At 38.2% G+C, this 15,647-nt stretch overlaps 2 protein-coding genes across 2 annotated transcripts; both read left to right on the top strand.

Moving 5' to 3' along the window:
* The first annotated feature begins 9,759 nt into the window (after positions 1-9,759).
* Positions 9,760-10,497, top strand: LOC134652774 (uncharacterized). The gene has a single exon (XM_063507935.1). It carries the CDS (start codon positions 9,760-9,762, stop codon positions 10,495-10,497), a length of 738 nt encoding a protein of 245 aa, XP_063364005.1.
* A 3,170-nt stretch (positions 10,498-13,667) lies between these two features.
* On the top strand, positions 13,668-15,267 carry LOC134652595 (uncharacterized). Its single transcript, XM_063507757.1, has 2 exons — positions 13,668-13,798; positions 14,591-15,267. Exons 1-2 carry the CDS (start codon positions 13,792-13,794, stop codon positions 15,004-15,006), a joined length of 423 nt encoding a protein of 140 aa, XP_063363827.1. The 5' UTR covers positions 13,668-13,791; the 3' UTR covers positions 15,007-15,267.
* The last annotated feature ends 380 nt before the right edge of the window (positions 15,268-15,647 follow it).

Raw genomic sequence — 15,647 nt, 5'->3', positions numbered from 1 at the left:
ATAGTTTCGGAAAAAAGTGGCTGTGACATACGGACGGACGGACGGACAGACAGACAGACAGACAGACAGACATGACGAATCTATAAGGGTTCCGTTTTTTGCCATTTGGCTACGGAACCCTAAAAAGCATGAACGAATTAGAAACGCGATGTTGCTTACACAAGCCTGATAATTTCCTTTTCAGCTGGGGTATGTATTTGATATCTGTTGTAGGAAATTCGTATAAAAATGTTAAAATATTAGGGAATAATTAATTTTTCAAAGTATAAGTTGCTTTTTTGCCTTGGGTTGTTCATTATATATATATATATATATATATATGTATATAAAATACAAGCAGAGTTCTATATTTTCCGATATTACATTAACAACAATAACAGGAATAAGTTCGCCTTTGTCTTGCCTACCCTGGGCCATATTTCTGTAGGAATAAATATTCAATACGTAAGTACATACTTACAAAAAAGAGAAGATACCGCAAGACTTGGCTTGGCGAAGATCTCACGTGTTTTCTTTATTTATACTGATGGTCCTTATTTTATTTCCTCTATAAATTTACGACGAAATGTTAGGTATGTTGCAAAAGTACTTCTGTGGCTAATAAATATTAACAAATATTTGAAAGAAGCTCCGTTTCATGTGGGTTCAAAACTCATGCTTAATAATACATTCGAATACATTAAACTATAAATTTATTAGAATCTTTGACCGTGTGTCTACGGACGAGAGGACATGGGTTAGTTATCGGGGCTGTCACGAGGATAATAACTACCTATTTATGAGAAATTAACACTTTCACATTTGAAATAGAGTTTAGTTTTGAACTTTAGTTACAGCTTTAACTAAGGTTCGATGTTTCTCTGGAATGAGGGACTTACATTCTAATCAGTGTTTGTTGAAGCATGTAGTAGAATTACTGTCTTTTGATGTCTTCGGTAGATCGAAACGGAGATGTTAATTAATGTACTTATAATACATCTCAAGTACGAGGGGGCGTAAAGCCAGGGAATTAGACGGAAACTAAAAATGATATGGCGCGCCGCGCAAAACTTGCGACGGGAGATAGGCAATCGCGCGGGGTATTATTACCTGAAAAGTTCTGTTTAAAATTTTGCTCGTCAGATCCCTTAGCTACTATATCATTAACTAATTTAAACTAAAGTTACTCTGTTACGGTACGCTGGGGATATTCTTCAACTGAAAATAAATTAAAAGACACGCGTTTGTGATTTTTTTCTATCGACCCAACTATAACCTTTTAAGGCTTATGGCTGGAGTTAGCGTGGGCCCCTCTTAGGTAAATAAGGAGGATGACGATAATTCTCTACCGTGGCGTACGGGATGTTTAGAAAACCTAAAGGACTAAAACCAAACATACCAAAAGCATGACAATAAAGCACATACATATCTGACCTTTTTTTAAATGTAACATTGTTTTTTTCTGGGTTTTTTTCGACAGTAAAAAAACATTAATATTGATTGGTAATAAATACGATTGAAAATATTAGACTAAGATTCACAGAAAACATAATAACATTATCTAGACACGCGGTAGCGTGTCCAGCCAAGTTCAAAGAAAAAGGAACTGGCGACGCAGCAACCGTGTGTAATATTACACAAACCATTTCGAGCTACATTTGACCCCTTCACAACTTGAAACCTACTTAACCTACACACATGAAATTTGGCACATGTATTGAAGTCCCTTAGCTTTTACAAAATACAAAATTTCATAAACATAGCTCAAACAGTTATTGATAAATTAACGTTTAAAAACCGGCATTTTTGTGACTGACTGACATATAGATCAAAAACCTAACCCACTTCTAGATGACTTAGAAACTTGATATTTGGCATCAAGGTAGACTATTAGGTGCATATAGAGGAAAAAATCTGAAAACTGGAAATTATTGATATTTCGATGGAAAAAAAATAATTAGTACTTATAGACCAAAAACCTAACCCACTTCTAGATGACTTAGAAACTTGATATTTGGCATCAAGGTAGACTATTAGGTGCATATAGAGGGAACAATCTGAAAACTGGAAACTATTGATATTTCGATGGAAAAAAAATATTAATACTTATAGACCAAAAACCTAACCCACTTCTAGATGAATTAAAAACTTGATATTTGGCATCAAGGTAGACTATTAGGTGAATATAGAGGGAAAAATCTGAAAACTGGAAATTATTGATATTTCGATGAAAAAAAAATTTATACTTATAAACCAAATACCTAACCCACTTCTAGATGACTTAAAATCTTGATATTTGGCATCAAGGTAGACTATTAGGTGCATATAGAGGGAAAAATCTGAACACTGGAAATTATTGATATTTCGATTGAAAAAAAAATTTATACTTATAGACCAAAAACCTAACCCACTTCTAGATGACTTAGAAACTTGATATTTGGCATGAAGGTAGACTATTAGGTGTATACAAAAGAAAAAATCTGGAAACAGAAACTTTTTGACAATTAACCGCGCGTTAGCGAGGGTCTCCTTTTCAGCTTAGGCAAACTGCTTTCATGATGTCAACTCATAATGGCGAGTCAACAACGACACATAGGTATTCTTAATATTGAACTTGGCTCTCATTTCACATTTATGTTTTTGTTGGGATTATTATCACATTAATGGCCAACCCGGTACCATCAGCCTCGTATTTAGTAATGTTAGCTAACATTATGATTGGCTTCATGCAGTGAAAATCATGGCGAGCAGGTGAGTGGCACTAATAAAACTTTACATTAACTCTAACACTTAACGACTATTCCTACACAGCCTAGGCAATCATCTATAATGGAGTGGAGAGTGCTTTAAGGAAGGTTGTAGTAGTTAGGTATAGGTATTCTTCTTCAAAACAATCTATACATAGTTTTCTCATTGAACGATCGCTGAGAAGATAGTGTTTATAAAAAAACAACGGGTTGCACTCCGGGAGTGCCGACAGAAGTGAAAACTCAATGACTAGTCTAAAATGTCTGCGGCACTATGTATAATTGACCCATCCTCCTTTCTATTGAAAAACTTTAGTTCCGAAATTGCTGGCCAGTGAGCTTGTTTAAAATTCGAAATTCAAATTTGTACCTAGCGTTAATTGTTTAAAATTCGAATAAAAATTGTAAAGTTACCTTGCAAACCTCGCATCTAAATATATTTGGTCATGATATTTTGAGTTTTATTCACCAGTACTAGAGTTCACTTTTATTAGCGATTTCATCAAGATGTAGCTTTATTGAATTACATTTGAGTGATATAAAGTTAGAATGTAACTGTGAGATCCTCGTATTTCAGCCCGTACAAGAACCTTTTTCATGTAATGTCATATGTCATTGAGTTTTTCTTTATTGATTTAATTTAAATGCCATCTTAATGAGTGGCCATCTAAACCTTACGGTCACGTGATCGCCTTACGCTGTCTCGAGTTTATCATTTTTTACCCACCTCAAAAAGTGCCCAGCGCCGCTAAAGAAGTTTTTACTTCAAAAATTACGGTGTCCAATTAAAATCTTGTAACTTAAAATAGTTATTTACAGTACATATGGGGCTACTTTTCCGCACTAGTGCATAAAATAGCACTTTTCGTGCATATGTCGAAACTTTAAAGTGCCATATGTACTGTGAAACGTTGTTCGATACAAGTGCGAAAAACAGGAAATTCGAAACGAGTGGCGATAAATTAAAACCGACCGAAGGGAGTGTTTTAAATCGACACGAGTTGCGAATTACTTATTCGCACGTGTATCGAACAACGTTTCACAGTACATATGGCATTTTAAAGTTTCGATGCTATTTTACGCACTAGTGCGGAAAAGTAGCCCCATATGTACTGTAAAAACCTTTTTGTCATGAAAGTTGCTTACGAAGACCATGTGACGGTCGAATCATTACAATATCAAAACTTTAACAAATCTTTAAAATCTGCATACCGCTCTAGCCTAGCTGCACGTGTCCGATCTCTGCATTTGTGCATCTCTGCTTTAGGTTTCGAATAAAATCGCAACAAACAGCTTCTAGTTACTTACGATCCGCCGCCGTTTCCCTTTATGCAGACTTGGACGTTTGGTAGTGTACTTGTACGCTCTCTGCAGGTCTGCAATAAGAAGAAGCATTTTAAGCCAATTTGAACTTGTAACTACAATTGATATTATTTTCATCTAGTTGTGACATAAATTCAATTACATATAGGTATAACAGATTCTGTTATTAGCTCAAGTTTTGTTTTATACAATAAGATACCTATAACGTACCTACATACTTTAGGTGCTACTATCTTATTCTTCTAAATTAGGTATGTAGTTCTTTTCTTTTTGAAAAATACTTCAAGTGTTGGTAACTTGGTAGTAAATTGCAAACTAATGGATAACAACTTATTCTCAGTTTTAATTGTATCTATTACTATTTAGTACTCTCCTTATATTTACGAGTTGCGAACGGTTGTACTAGCTCGCCTTGTGGTCGCCAGATTTCAGCGGGACGCCTTTGCATTTATTTAGGTATATATTTCTGGTTCAAGCAATGGTAGTGACGATGAACTCTCAAATTCTACTTTGTTCGGCCGTCGACCCGTGAGAAATATTATTTCATCTATTTTGATCAATCAAAGCACGGCTTCTCAGCTCGAAGTACAGTCCCAACCGGAAAGAAGTGTTAAAATTAGCAGACAATAATATATTAATTAATTATAATTATGTTCACGCACCTACTAGCGACATCTAGCGACGCTGCGACGACAACTGCTATACCGCCCCTCTCCGCGCTCATCTTGTCTCGTTCATTCGCCTCGATATACGACACGATAAACACGTTACTCTTTACATTTAAATTTTGAGCTGTATAAAGCCACTTTTCGTAATAAACGAATTTTCTATATATTTTAATAAACGTCTTCATTGAATGGACCCTGGAAAACCACCGAATCCTGCACATAATTTGATCCTCGAGCCGGATACTGCGAGAGAAGTCAGCTCGTCGGGAAGACGAAATACCCTTGCGAGACGACACCAGCACCTCATCAGCGTCTGCAGCAGTGAACGGTCAGGTCTACCAATCCCGTCTATTCCTTTCCTAATCGATCTGTGTTAAAACCGAGTTTTTTTGTGCATTCCAGTGCCGCTCGTTACGCAAGTCGCGCAGCAGCAGTTTGTGATCTACCGTACCAGTTTGGAATTTGTGCACGTGAGTAGTTCCAATTTCTCTTAATCTTTCGAAATGGGTGAGGGGGATGAAACTGGTGCTAAATTGACTATTCCTTCTGGATCAGGGTCACCTAGAAAAAGTCAGGCTACAATTTCAGACCTCCGCAAACAAAGGGGTACCTTGAAAGGCCGGCTTACGCAATTCAAAAAATTCGTTGATTCTCTTTTATCGGTGACTCCTTCTAAAGTACAAATTGCTGAATTAAAATTACGTATGCAAGCAGCTACAGAGAGACCTTTAAAAATTTTAATGACATTGAAAGCCAAATCGAACTTTACTCTCCAGAAACAGAAATGTCAGCCAATTCTGAATACGTAGAAACTCTCGAGGAGTTATATTTCGGTACTATGACTAGCGCTAATTGTTTAGTCGATGGTGTGGAGACAAATAACGTTACTATTTCAAGTTGTGACCATGCTGCCGTGAACAAACCGTTTTCAAAATTTAAACTACCCGAAATTAAGTTGCCCTCGTTCGATGGTTCGTATGATCGTTGGCTCGAATTTAAACATTCTTATGAAACAATGATTCATAAACATTCCGATCTCGACGCGATTCAAAAGTTTCATTACCTTCGATCATCGCTAAGTGGTAGTGCATTACAAGTAATTAGTGCGTTAGAATTCACGGCTGCCAACTACATTCAAGCATGGGAATTGCTTGAAATTCACTTTCATAACCCTAGGCTTTTAGTACATAATCACATAAAATCGTTGTTCAATATTTCAGCCTTGAAACAAGAATCTTCGACTCAAATACGTAGACTGATAGATACCGTGTTACGTAATTTACGCGCTTTAAAAACGTTAGATGAACCTACCGACTCGTGGGATACGTTGATTATTCATTTAATTGTGTCGAAACTCGATACGACCACGGAGCGTAAGTGGGAATCTCACATAGGGTCTATCTCGGATAAGTCAATCAATAATGAGTCTAAGAAACTTAAGCTGGAAGATCTCTTATCGTTCCTCAGAAACCGGGCGGATACGTTAGAAATGATAAACTCTAATCACTCTAAGGCACCGACCGCGGTTAGTACTAAGCCTAATTACACGTCCAATAAACCTACGCAAGTGGTCAGTTGTGTCTCTGCTAGTGTCAATGCTAATAATAAATCAAAGCCTTTAAATAATAAACGTTTTCGAAACTGCGCGATGTGTAACGAGAATCATGCGCTTTATACGTGTGCTAAGTTTTTAAATTTAACTGTCCAAGATAGGTTAAACTTAATTCGTAATAAAAACTTATGTAATAACTGTTTACGCGAAGGGCATTCCTTAAATGAATGCATATTCGGTCCGTGTAAGCAGTGTCAACAAAAACATAATAGTTTATTGCATATGGATAGTACTCGCGATGATAATGTGTGCGTGAGGCCGTCGAGTGCGCCTGCACACAGCGCGCCGTTATCAGTGCCGAGTACACCTAGCTACTGTGTATCAGCTGACCGCGCGCCTATGGCTGAGTGCGAAAGTGGCGCGGAAGGTAATCGGTTCATTCCCAGGCGAGGCTTACTTACTACTGCGTTAATAGAAGTAGCCGACGCGAACAATCAATTCCATACGTGTCGTGCGTTTTTAGACAATGGGAGTGAACATTGTTTTATAACGGAAGAGTTACGTAATCGATTAAACGTTAAAAACATACAGTCCACTATTCAGATTTCGGGTGTTTCAGAAATAGTCACACAGTCAAATCAGTCATGCGATGTAACTATAAGATCTAAAAATTCGGATTATTCTATGTCATTAAGGTGTTTTGTCTTGAAGCGCGTAACATCCAGTTTGCCCTCGACTTACATAGACTTAGATAGTATACGTATTCCTGATAACATTCAGTTAGCAGATCCCAATTTTAACGTGCCTTCAGAAATCGATATACTGATAGGTTCAGAGATATTTTGGGACCTTTTAGACGGTGAAAAGATTCGATTGCCAACAGGGCCGTACTTAATAAATTCGAAATTCGGCTGGTTGGTATCTGGTCCAAATAATACACGGAACTTGCGCATTAATAATCAAGTCCATTGTTATTTTACTCAAACGATTGACTCTCAACTTAGAAAGTTTTGGGAGATCGAGGATATCCCTCAGGTAGATAGTATTCTTACAGCTGACGAGCAGAAATGTGAGGATATTTTTATCAATACGACTAAACGCGAAGAAGACGGTCGGTTCTCCGTCCGAATGCCGCTAAGAGAATCAGCTGATACGTAAACTAGAACGTTTGCCGGAATATAAACGTTTATATTGTGATTTCATGCGAGAGTACGAAGAAATGGGTCACATGACTCGTGTTACCGACTATGGTACACCTAATTACTTCCATCCTCATCATGGTGTATTTAGGGAGGGGAGTGCCACCACTAAATTACGCGTTGTGTATAGTGGTGCTGGCCCCACCACCACGAATAAATCGTTGAATAGCATTCAGCTGCCGGGTCCAGCACTTCAAAACGATATTTTTGCTATTCTGCTACGTTTCCGTCAATACAAGTACGTTGCTTGTGCTGACGTGGAGAAAATGTTTCGGCAGGTTTTGATCCAACCAGATCAAAGATCCTTGCAAATGATCCTCTGGCTTGAAAAACCTACCGATCCATTACACGTTTATGAACTCAATACGGTCACGTATGGGCAAACTAGTGCGCCATATTTAAGTCAACGTTGTATCCGACAGTTAGCGTTGGAATGTGGTGATGACGTCATCGCGCGCGTTATCAACCAAGATATATTCGTAGACGATTTAATCACGGGAGATGATGATTTCCAAAATTTACTTGACATATGTCAAAAAACGTATAACGTTCTGCAATCAGGATGCTTTCCTTTACGTAAATGGACCTTTAATTGTGACGTTACGCAGGATAAGTCCAAGGAGCATTTTGTTGGTGAACACACCCAGAACAAAACGCTCGGGGTAGGTTGGGATAATACGCGCGATGAATTGTATTACACTACAAAAATCGATCCCTCGCCTAACTCGTCGTACTTAAATAAACGAATGATGCTATCGATTATTTCACAGATTTACGATCCGTTAGGTTTACTTTCTCCTGCGGTGATAATTTCCAAAATTTTGCTTCAAAAATTATGGTTAAGTCGTATCGATTGGGACACCCCGGTCCCAGAAGACATTAAATCGATGTGGAATAATTTCATAAATACTTTGAGCCGTTTAAACGATTTACGGATTCCGCGTCATGTAAGGGGTGTACACACTCGACACACGGAATTGCATATTTTCTCAGATGCATCGTTGCATGCTTACGGCGCGTGCGCTTATATTCGGACATTTGATGAAGGGTCGGATGTAACTGTTAGATTATTGTGTGCTAAAAGTAAAGTCGCACCCCTGAAATCTCTAACTATCCCGAAACTCGAACTTTCAGGAGCGCTCGTTGGTGCTAAACTTTACAAGAAAATAACCGATTCCTTAAGGTTAGCGTTCACTAAAGTTTACTTCTGGTGTGACTCGACTATAGTAATTTCGTGGTTGGGCATGTCTCCGCATTTATTGAAGCCTTTTGTTCAAAATCGCGTTACGCAAATAAACGATCTCACCGGTAATGCGACATGGTTGCATGTGAGAAGCGAAGACAACCCTAGTGATTTATTGTCTAGAGGCGTTGCTTTAGATAATTTAATTGATTGTAACTTATGGTGGTTCGGACCATCATTTTTGCATGACACAAAATCGGATTTTATTCATGACGATACGAGTAAAAATACGGCAATCGAAGATTTACCCGAGTTACGTTCGACCGCGGTAAGTTTAGTTTGCAATCAGCAAGATGAACTATTCAATTTCGATAGATGTTCATCTTACAATAAATTAATTAGAATCGGCGCGTATGTACTCCGCTTTATATTAAACTCACGCATTAACTCTGAGCGTAAACAACTCCGCCAAACCGGTTCATTATCGGTGGACGAGCTGAGTGCATCACGTCTTATGCTAGTTAGATTTGCACAGATGCAATCATTTCCGGACGTCTACGATAGTTTACTTAAAAATAAACCGATTAAGACGAATAGTAAACAATATAATCGTATCTCCGGTCTTAACGTGTTTTTAGACGATCGTAATAATTCAAAAGTGATTAGAGTCGGTGGTAGATTGTGTAATTCCACAAGTTTCGATTACAACAAAAAACATCCCATGTTATTGTGCAGTAAACATAAGTTAACGGTGTTGTTATTCAATTATGAACACAGAAACCCGGTCGCAGAAAAGTAAACATCGCTTAAGTGTCACTGTACGACAAAATATTGTTTTATAATAGTAAAAAGTACGTTTCTAACTCATCACAGATATCACTACCGCACCTCAAAAAGGAAAAGTGTGTAAAAGATTAAAAACTTGAAATTACTACGGGATTAATTCGAAATATCAACAGAACATAAGTGAGGTTAGTGCCCTACATACGCATAACTATAAATAAGCTGCCTTCATTCACTCTGACAAGTAACGCGAAGTTGCCAGCGCAAATAAAAATTTCTACCAAAACAGTTCCGTTTCACTCAGACAATTAGACATTTGGTAGAAATGGAAGGCCAATTTCAACTCTTATTCGATCAAATGAAAAGTGAACTGGAAAAACAAACAGAGACATTAACAGAGTCGATCACAGCCACTATTATGGAAAAAATCGATGAAAAACTGCAGCCTATTATATCAGATAGTAAAAAACTACAAATAAAAGTAGGAAAACTAGAAGAAGAGATAGAATATCTGAAAAGAGAAAAGAAAAATAACAACATAGTGATATTTGGCATGAAGGAAGGTGAAACATCTACTACTCAATTATTAGATAAAGTGAAAAATACTTTTAAGGAGGATCTAGGTATCAACATAGAAAATGGTGAAATCAATAATGCATTTCGTCTGGGGAAAGTAATTAGAGACAATAAACCTAGGCCAATTCTTCTATCCTTCGTAAGTACGTGGAAAAAAAGTGATATCATGAAAAATAAAAAGAACCTGAAGGAGATATACGTGAAAGATGATTTCTCAAAAGAAGTTCTAGAAAGAAGGAAAGAGCTACTCCCTAAGGTAGAAGAGGAAAGAAAAAAGGGGAATATCGCATACCTGAAACACGACAAACTCATAGTTATTGAAACAAATACTAACGAAAAACGAAAGAGGCAACCATCTTCATCGCCGCAAGTAAGAAAACAACCCGCACTTTCGTCGAAAGATAACAGAATGAACGCCTTCGATATAATGAGAAACCGATCGAACTCTCTTTCAAACAACACAGCCAGTGGCAGTAAGGAACAATAGCAATTAAACGGCAACCGGAAAACACAAAACAACAATGGAAAACAAAAAGCTGAAAAACGAAACACTCTCCCAAGCCGACTGGTCCTCGTGGGAGAAAATGACCGCGACCCTCTAAATGAAACAAACGAAGAAGCAAGTAAACTAAATGAAACAACCTCGGACATATATATAGCGACTCTGAACACACGAACGCTACGGACCCCAGAAAAACTAACGGAGCTAGAACTGGCCATAGAAAATATGAAATGGGACATAATCGGAATCAGCGAAATGAGACGGTATGGAGAAGAAATTGAAGACAAAGGGCAGTATATAATGCACTACATTGGAGAAACTAAGGGACAGTTTGGGGTTGGTTTCCTGATAAAGAGTCACTGGGCAAACAAAATAGAAGAAATAAGGGGAATCAATGAGAGAATAGCTCTCCTCAACATTAAACTTCCCACACATAACCATAGGGAAGAGATGTGGACCATCATTCAAGCATATTCACCAACTGAATCTGAAAACTCAGATCGCAACGAGAAGACGGACAAATTTTACGAAGATTTACAAGCAACCGTTCAAGGTTCGTATAAAAACCTAATTGTGATGGGAGACTTCAATGGTCGAATAGGGGTTTGCAATGAAGGGGAAGAACAAACAATAGGAAAACATGGACATGGCCAAAGAAGTAGTAACGGAGAAAGACTAGTCAATTTTGCATTAGAAAATAAACTTAGTATTTTAAACAGTTTCTTCAAGAAAAAGAAGTCAAAAAAATGGACATGGACATCACCCAATGGTAAATATAAAAACGAGATTGATTTTATCCTGACCAACAACCGAAAAATTTTCAAAGACATACATACAGTACAACAACTTAACTTCCATACGGACCACAGGATGGTAAGAGCATCACTGGCAACGAATCAGAAACAAAAAAGAAAACATTTTCAAAATAAGTACAAAACTGCCTTGGTGCTAACTGGTAATAAGGAGTCACTTCTTGAAAATTTGAATACTACAATAAACAGACACGCGACTATAAACTACAAAACGACTCAAGAACGATACGACAATCTACTGGATATACTCAAAACAGAAACTACTAATACAAATAAGCAAAACAAACACACAGAAAACACACTATCTTCAGAAACTAAACAATTGATTAAAAAGAGGAAAGAACTCATACAAGAAGGTAAAAACAAGCAAACTCGCGAAAAGATATCAGAAATAAGCAAACAGATACTCGTTCACATAAGACAAGATAGAAAGAATAAACGACTGAACCTTATCAAAACATCCATTGAAAAAACTGGAGGACTAAGGAAAGCGTTAAAACGACTTGATCAAAAGAAAACCTGGATGCCAAACGCAAAAAACAGACAAGGAAAGTGTACAAGCAAAAGAGAAGATATACTAGACATTGCCACAGACTATTACAGAACACTTTACCAAAAACAAACAACACTACCGGAAGAAATCCAAATGGAGATATTTACAGACACCGAACCAGTACCAAATATACTACAGGAAGAAACGATAAGAGCAATCAACACACAAAAACAAGACAAAGCACCAGGCTCAGACCAAATAACGAACGAGTTACTAAAATACACGTTACCTGTGATTGGCCCAAGACTAACAGAAATATTCAACGACATCCTAACAACCGAAAGCATACCTAAAGACTGGATGAAATCGACTATAACACTTATACATAAGAAAGGAGACAAGGGAGACATGAGCAACTATAGGCCAATAAGTTTAATGGCAAACATTTATAAGATATTTTCAAAGATAATACTATCACGTATCACGGTCAAACTCGAAGAAAATCAACCTAAAGAACAGGCGGGCTTTCGAAGCAAATTCTCCACGATAGACCACATTCACGTCTTAAGACAAGTGCTCCAAAAATACAGGGAATATAATAAAGTCTACTACTTAGGATTCGTGGATTTTAATAAAGCATTCGATAGCATATATCATGATAGCATCTGGAAAGCGTTAACAATACAGGGAGTAGAGGCCAAATACATTAGAATACTCAAAAACATCTACTCGAACAGTACGGCCCAAGTTAAGCTGGAAAGAACAGGGGAAGAATTTCCACTCGAAAGAGGAGTCAGACAGGGCGACCCAATCTCACCGAAATTATTCTCTGCGGTATTGGAGATGGTCTTTAGAAACCTAGAATGGGATCGAAATGGAATCGATATCTACGGCGATAATCTTAACCACCTACGTTTCGCAGACGATATCGTCCTGTTTTCTGAAGACCCAAGTAACTTAGAAGAAATGTTACAACAGCTATCTGATGAAAGCGCCAAGGTAGGTCTCTCAATGAACACCTCCAAAACAAAGGTGATGACAAACTCAACTAGAGTAGATATCAAAGTAAATGACGGACAAATACAATATGTAAATGAATACATATATCTAGGCCAACTAATAGCCCCAGAAGACACAATGGAAAAAGAAATAAACAGAAGGATTACAAACAGCTGGAAACGATTCTGGTCTTTGAGCGAAATTATGAAGGACAAAGACATGCCTATCAAAGAGAAAAGAAAAGTATTTGATACGTGTATCCTCCCATGCTTATCGTACGGATGCCAAACATGGGCACCGACCGAACAACAAATAAATAAAATAAAAGTATGTCAAAATGGAATGGAAAGAAGTGTTCTAGGAGTAAAACGCAGAGATAAGATTAGTCTACAAATTATAAAGAATAAAACGAAATTCAAAAACATTCAATCTGTTTACAAACGATTAAAATGGAGATGGACAGGGCATATGTTAAGGGAACGTACAGAAAAGTGGGCAAGATTAATAACGGAATGGTACCCATGGGACGGGACAAGAAACGAAGGAGGACAATTTAAACGTTGGGAAGACGACATAAGAAAGATAGCTGGCCCAACATGGAGACGAACTGCAAAGGACAGAACAAAATGGAAAGATTTAGAGGAGGCCTATGTCGAAAGACAAGCTGTAAAAAGGAAGAGACGAAAACCGGTTGCCGATTCACTTAGTTAAGAAATATAGATATATAGTGTAGTATTAAAATAAATATTGTGTAAAGGTACCTACTTAATACTTATATTGTTATGGTGTTAAACAGCAATAAAGGCTTATTTTATTTTATTTTATTTTATTTTATTTTATTTTATTTATGAACACAAGCGGCTGCTACATGGCGGACCGCAGCTACTCTTATCTACTTTGCGTGAATGTTGGTGGCCTTTAGGTGCGCGAAATTTGGCAAGGAAGATAGTTCGAGAATGCGTTACCTGTATTCGAATGAAAGGTAAAGTACCTAGTCCTATCATGAGTAATGTTATTATGGATCGTTTAGAGTCTGGTTTCCCGTTCATTCGCACAGCCGTTGATTATGGCGGGCCAATTTTCATCCTTAATCGAAAGGGGAGAGGAGCTCAGCTTATTAAATCGTATATTTGTTTGTTTATATGTATGGTCACACGAGCCGTTCATTTGGAACTTGTTACGAGTCTCACCACTGAAGATTATTTATTAGCGCTTAAACGTTTTATTAGTAGACGAGGAAAGCCTCATATTATTTATTCGGATAACGGAAAATGCTTTGTTGGGGCCGAAATAGTTATTTTCGATACAAGTGCGAAAAAGAGGAAATTCGAAACGAGTGGCGATAAATTAAAACACGACCGAAGGGAGTGTTTTAAATCGACACGAGTTGCAAATTACCTATTCGCACGTGTATCGAACAACATTTTACAGTACATATGGCACTTTAAAGTTTCGACATACGCACGAAAAGTGCTATTTTACGCACTAGTGCGGAAAAGTAGCCCCATATGTACTGTAAAAGAATTTTCCACATTTTTTAAAAATAATTCGAAGGATATAGTCGATTTCGCTGCCAATGATGGCATCAAATTCAGTTTCATTCCTCCTTACTCCCCCCATTTTGGCGGATTATGGGAGGCTGGAATAAAAGCGTGCAAATTTCATTTAAAACGGGTAGTAGGTAATGCTAGGTTAACGTACCAGGAATTCAGCTCGGTTTTGACACAGGTCGAAGCCATCCTGAATTCCCGGCCCATGTCACCCTTGTCCACAGATCCTACTGATTTATCCCCGCTCACGCCAGCCCATTTCCTAATTGGTCGGCCGTTGACCTGCCCTGCTAGCGAGGACCTGACGGACGTGCAGCCTTCCCGCCTGTCTCGCTACGCCAGGATCGAAGCCCTACGTCAACACTTCTGGCGTCGTTGGGCCACGGAGTACGTTGCGGAGCTCCAGCGACGAACCAAGTGGAAGACGCAGAAAGACGACATAGCGTTGAACAGTCTCGTTCTAATCAAGGACGATAACCTGCCTCCTCTCAAATGGCGGTTAGGCCGAGTCACGCGTCTATACCCTGGGAGCGATGGCGTGAACCGTGTCGCCGACATCCTCACGGCGACAGGAACAATACGACGCAGCTTTTCAAAGATCTGCCCGCTACTACCAGAGCCGGCAGACCTAGACGGATGAAGACTACTTTGGGAGACGGTGCTCCCAAGGCCGGGGGCATGTTCACGCACCTACTAGCGACATCTAGCGACGCTGCGACGACAACTGCTATACCGCCCCTCTCCGCGCTCATCTTGTCTCGTTCATTCGCCTCGATATACGACACGATAAACACGTTACTCTTTACATTTAAATTTTGAGCTGTATAAAGCCACTTTTCGTAATAAACGAATTTTCTATATATTTTAATAAACGTCTTCATTGAATGGACCCTGGAAAACCACCGAATCCTGCACAATTATTAATATTATCTATTATGAATATTAGCAAAGAAATAATTACAATAATTATTTGCCATTTTGATCCATACAATTGTTTAGTTTATACATATTTACACAAACATAATAGGTATTTGTATAGTAAGATTTGGGCTAATTCATGTAACGCGTGGAACTTAATATGCCCTTTCGAGTAGAAATAGAAACACAACCTGTGTAAATAAACAGCGGCAACGTTACGTAAACAAACATGATGGGTCTTCCTGCCGGGCTAGCACATGATTGTCACGACATCGACAGTAGGGTAAAGGCACCAGTAGTCAGCCTTATAACGACTTTTTTAAGTTTGAACGTTCGGCATTTCTACAGGATTAGTCGGATAAT

Source organism: Cydia amplana, chromosome 12, assembly GCF_948474715.1.
Source record: "Cydia amplana chromosome 12, ilCydAmpl1.1, whole genome shotgun sequence".
Lineage (NCBI taxonomy): Eukaryota > Metazoa > Arthropoda > Insecta > Lepidoptera > Tortricidae > Cydia > Cydia amplana.
Note: the sequence above shows the minus strand (reverse complement) of the source record. Positions and strands in the feature narration are given on the sequence as shown.